Raw genomic sequence first — 5,601 nt, 5'->3', positions numbered from 1 at the left:
GAGTAATGACATTGCTTCTTGTACTACATTTTCAAATACATGTGTATAACTGGTTCAGCAAGATGGATAACACAAACAACTGCACAAAAGGATAGTAAGGACTAACTAGAATACTACTTGTTCCATACACCAATAACCAATGTGTATGCAAAATCTAGCACACAAAAAGGGGACAATGAGACTAATGTTTTGTCATATTTTAAGAGGCTGAGACTCACGTGTATTCTGTGGCACATGTATAATTCTTTAAAACTGTGACTTACAGTTTATTTACACTGACTGGTTAAACAATTTACAGTTAGCAAGGATACACATGCATGCATTTGTGCTTTTTGTGGTTTCTTTCTGTATCCCAAGTTAGGAAAGAGACTGAATAGATCTTAATTAGCTCATCTCACAAATTCTAAAAAAAAAAAATCCTTTTTCCACAGTTTTAAATTTCAATTTGTGTATTATATATTATATTGTTGTACAAATTTTAATTTCACTGGGCAGCGCCTGTGGCTCAGTGGGTAGGGCACCAGCCCCATATACCAAGGGTGGCGGGTTTGAATCTTAAACAGCAGTGGCAACTGCAACGAAAAATAGCCAGGCTTATGGCGGGTGCCTGTACTCCCAGCTACTTGGGAGGCTGAGGCAAGAGAATCGCTTAAGCCCAAGAGTTGGAGGTGGCTGTGAGCTGTGAGCTGTGACACCATGGCACTCTACCAAGGGTGACAAAGCGAGAATCTGTCTCAAAAAAATAAAAAGTTTTGAATTTCATAACTTTATAATACTATAACCCATAAACCTTACAAAATCAAATTTTATTCTCATAGATCCAAAAAAGCCTTGATAAAATATTGATTGGTTCATAATTACAAGTTATCTTTTAATAAGGTTCAATTGGTACTTGAGAAAATAATGAAAATCTTCCCTTACACAGCAGAATGAAACTAAGATAAACACCAGATGAAACATATAATTAAATGTAAAAATAAAGAAAAAAAATACTAGAGAAAAACTAGTAGAAAATCTATTTGAATATTCATGCAAGTTTTAAAGAGGAAAAAACTTAAAACTCAAATTATTAGGAAAAAATATCATGAAAGGAAAGACTAACAGATTTAACAACAACATCAATAACATAGGCCTTTTTGTGACATTATAATTGTATTAAAAAGAAAGCAAATTAGGTATAAATTAAAGTTAGTTAGTTATTTTTAACACTTCTTTTTAAAGAATGTATTATTCAATACATATGTGATAAGATGGACATTCTAACACAAGTGATGGAAGTATCAACTAGTACTTTTTTGAAAAAAGAATTTGACAATCTGTATTAAGAATCCTAAAAATATTCAATTAAAAGGAAGAACCATGGCTTTTAAATGAGATAAGCCTCGATTCAAAATTCTTTTTGGTGCTCTGACATTAGGAAAATTCACTGTGTCTTTGGTACTCAAAGATGAACTGGATGGAGTAGTGGATCTGGGAAGGGAGAGATTGGGAGCAGGGCAAGAGGACAGGAGTTACCATGCAATGTGATAAACTCCTCAGTATGTGTCCACTAGGGATGCCACTCAGAGTACCGTCTACTTCTTTTTTAACTTATAAAGACTTTGCAATTTCATTTAAAAGCAATGTATTTTTCTAATCTTTTCTTTTCCTACTTCTACCATACTTCTTCAGGCTCTCATTACTTAATACTGATAAATTTGGTAAGTGGCCTCTCCATGTCTCCTCCTTTCACTTATCCCCTCTACAGAATTAACTTTCCAAAGGATCAGTTTAAGCAACTATATGACTCAGAGACATTCTTCAATGATAAAATCCTAAGGGAATATTCACTGGGGGCTTGGAATAAACCAAAATATTTTATGAGCATCATCTTGTAGTAAAATAGATACTGTATTATTATTTTCATACTTGCAGTAAAATAGATACTGTATTATTATTTTCACTTTAAAGATTAAACAACAAAAATTCAATACAGGTAACCAAGTAGTGGACCAGTTTGGAAGTGAAGACTTCAGATTTGCCCGTTTTTGTCACTGTTACCCTATCATTCTTTACTTCCTTAGTGTAGTGATAGCTATATCAGAGTCAACCGAGGTACTTTTCAGTCAGACAACAAATTTTCTGTTACTGTGAACTAACAGTAACAGAACTAAGAGTAACAGTAACTAATAGTAACAGTTTTGTCCAGACAGACAAAAAAAACAAGCACAGCTTATTTTTTTTTTCTATTTTGCTGTTCATTTCATTCCCCATAGCTAGACGTCTATACAACAGTAAACATCTGAATGATTTGTGCATCTCAATTACTATTGTAACATCTCTAATATAGATAGAGTTAAACACAGATGAAGAAACTGAGCCCCAGAAAGGTGATGGGCTGGAGGTGACACTATTTTTAATGAACAAAAGAATAAACAGAAGCCAAAGCAGAAGAGAATGGATTCTACCTACTGTATTATATTGTCTTTTGTAACACAACACACAGTTCCATATTTCAATACACACAAAGAAAGTTTATTAATGGACCTAAATCCTATCTATAATAGAATTTCAAGGTAGATTTTAATGTTATTCAGAACAGAATGAAGATACTTGTTTTATAATTTCATCATTAAATTATAAATTAAATAGCTACATTTGAAAATTAAACTCTTTTAACTAAAACACATCCTGTACCACTCACATTCTACATAACCCATCTCATTTTCATATGCATCACAGACAGAGATTTTAGTAGTTTGTGTATTTGATGAGTACAGAAAAAGAAAAAGGTGTTAAGTAGAATAAAGAGCTAAGTTACATTCCCTTGGGATCAGAGCTTGGTAAAGTCATTTTTAACAAAAGTTTATAAATACCCCAAAAGTTTATAAATACTTGTAATACTACTCTAAAGAGTTGAATTTTCATAAATAAGATGGTATTTTGTGACTGTGCATTCTATCTTAATCATGACAATAAAAGTTTAAACTTATATTCATAAGAATTAAGCTAATTAAAATAAAATGTTTTAAAAACTGAAATGAATAATCTCTTAATTAAAAAACTAGAAAGGAAATTTTAACTTCCATGAGATTCTCAAAATATTCTTATTCAAAGAGAAAATCAATTAAAATGTCATAAGCTGTTGTTTATAATTATACTATCTTTGAACCCCTCAATTTGTAAAGATTATCTGAAACTATGAATGAGTCACATGACACACAAGTGCTTCTAAGTAATGTTCCAGGTAAAATTAGATGTACGGAATTAGAGAAAAGTAAAAAAATTATGTATTACCAACGTTTAAAGGTCTCACCTATTAATATCCTGCTCTTCTTGATGCCACTCTTTACTTCATCATCAATCAACTCGGTAAGGACCTGACACATTGTATCAATTGAGTCGAGGTGTTCTGGGCAGTCATTGGATATTTTAAATCTGTCAAACCATACATTGGAGAGTCCTCCTCTCATAGGAGTATATGGCCTGCATACAAACAAAAAGGAAAGAAAGGAAAAAGGAATATTAGAATAGATGCTTTAATTCCCTAAGTTTCATGTTTAAATGAATAATTTCAATTTCCTCCAAGTTTTATAAGTTAAAGAATGCATATTAAAAATACTCCCATGGGAGCAAGATGGTGGCCGAGTAGCAGCTTCTGTGCAACTGGGCATGGTGAAAGTGGGGAGAGAAGACTCCAGGCATCTCTGGCCAGTGGGTTCTGCCCAGAAGCATCCTTTTGGAGATACAGGGAGTCAGCAAGAGATTTCTGGACCCCATGAGGAAGACAGAAGCAGTGAAAAACTGGCAAGTGGTAGGTGCAGTTGTTTGGTCAGAGGCTGCCCGCAGCTAAAACCATAGCAACAGCGAGACTGCAAGCAAGAAAAGCCTTACCTGTGGACTGTTCTGATTTTTTTGGACTTGGGCACTCAACTGAACTGCCCTGGGAGATCTTGGGTGAGTACATGGACAACTTTGGGTGTTGTCTGGAGCCCAGGACTGAGCTGTTGAGCCGGAGAAGAGCTAATATCGTTCCGCTGTGGGCTGCCCACACAGCTACTGTGGGGGAGCTGCCCCGGCATGTTGCAGCACGGGGATCGGCCAGGAGACCTTGAGCGAATAATCTAGTGACTGAGCTGCCCAAAGGCGGGGACTGAGACGCTGGGGAAGAGTGGGGATCCAAGTGTTTGGCAGATTAACAGCCTTGGCCTTTAGGGGCATGGAGGGAAACTGGATATGGTGCACTGAATAGGTGGGCAGCTGCACCAGGAGGAATCCCAGTGATAAGTGCTTTCCTTGGAAGGCTTCTGCTTAGCCAAGGTTCACAGTTTGGAGTGTCTTTTGGGCAGGCTGAAGAGACATCTGGGCTCCCAGGCCTGTGGGGTCTGAGAGGTCAGTGGAGGCCTTCAGCCTCCAACTCATACAGCTGCATCAACATTGTGATTAACATCTCATACCTCACAAGATAACCTGTTGCCCAGACAATATTCAGCAAGATAATATATACTGTTTGGTTTTTTGTTTTGTTTTGTTTGTTTTCTTAATTTCAACATTTTTTTCTTGACATTTTTTTCTTTTTGTTTTTTTCTCTCTCTTTTTTTCCACTATTTAAATTTAAATACAATCTTCCATTTTTGCCTTCTTTAACAATTAGATTTTCATTTTTGCCAGTGTTTCTGCACCTATTATTTGTTCCCCTCCCCAATTTTATCCCGTAAGAGTTTTTGCTTATTTGTTTAGGTTTGATTTATAGTATTTTTGTCTTTCCTCTCTACCTGGTGGAGGTGGGGTACTACTGTGTCTGATCAGGCTGGCAAAGGGCTGTTGACCTCAAGGGAACTACCCAACCCCAGCAGCCCCAGAGGCTGGGCAATTTTAAGGTTGGGTCTTAGTACCCTACTATACACCTATATTACTCCTGTCTCCTTCTTTTGGTGCCTTTCTTCTTTTTGTCAATATTTCCTTTTACTCACCCCATCTTCTTTCTCTTTTTTATTTCTTTTTAAAATCTTTTTTCTCTTCTTGCTCTTCAATCTTCTCATCCTTCTGGTCCAGTACCAAAAGAACTCATTAAAAAATTTAGGCCAGAGGCACAGTAACTTAAAGAGCAAGAAGAAGTGAAAGGAAAATTAGGCCAAGAAAATAGATACAAGAAAGCACTCATGAAGAAGAATCAGCAGAAAAATCCTGGCAACATGAAATGCCAGTCCAGAGCAACCCCTTCAAGGGACCATGAGGTAGTTACAGCAGAGGATTCAACCTATAAAAAAAATGTTAGAAAATGACAGAAGGGGAATTTAAAATACAGATGATGAAAAACAATGAAGGAAATCACTGAGAAAGTGGAAAATAACCAAAAGGAAATCCAAAAACAGAATGAAATAAGAGATGAACGATATGAAGAATATAGAAAGGTTATAGCAGAGCTGAAGGAACTGAAGCTGTCAATTAGGGAACTTAAGGATGCAACAGAAAGTATCAACAACAGATTAGATCATGCAGAAGAAAGAATCTCAGAGGTAGAGGATAAAGCTCTTGAGATAACTCAGATAGTTAAAGAGGCTGAAAGAAGAGTGAGAAAGCAGAATGTTCACTGATAGAATTATGGGACTCTATGAAGGG

General features: G+C 36.0%; 1 protein-coding gene across 1 annotated transcript in view; it reads right to left on the bottom strand.

Annotated features, from left to right (window-relative positions):
- LOC100961429 (lysophospholipase-like protein 1) overlaps nucleotides 1-3,471 on the bottom strand; it is a 20,081-nt gene extending 16,610 nt beyond the window's left edge. The window contains exon 1 of the mRNA XM_012805894.1: nucleotides 3,296-3,471. Within this exon, the coding sequence (XP_012661348.1) occupies nucleotides 3,296-3,452 (157 nt within the window). The 5' untranslated portion in view covers nucleotides 3,453-3,471. The remainder of the gene's footprint in view (nucleotides 1-3,295) is intronic.
- Nucleotides 3,472-5,601: the final 2,130 nt, after the last annotated feature.

The sequence above is a fragment of the Otolemur garnettii genome, unplaced genomic scaffold, assembly GCF_000181295.1.
Source record: "Otolemur garnettii isolate 467f Iridium unplaced genomic scaffold, OtoGar3 scaffold00045, whole genome shotgun sequence".
Taxonomy (NCBI): Eukaryota; Metazoa; Chordata; class Mammalia; order Primates; family Galagidae; genus Otolemur; species Otolemur garnettii.
This window is presented reverse-complemented; position numbering and strand designations above follow the sequence as displayed.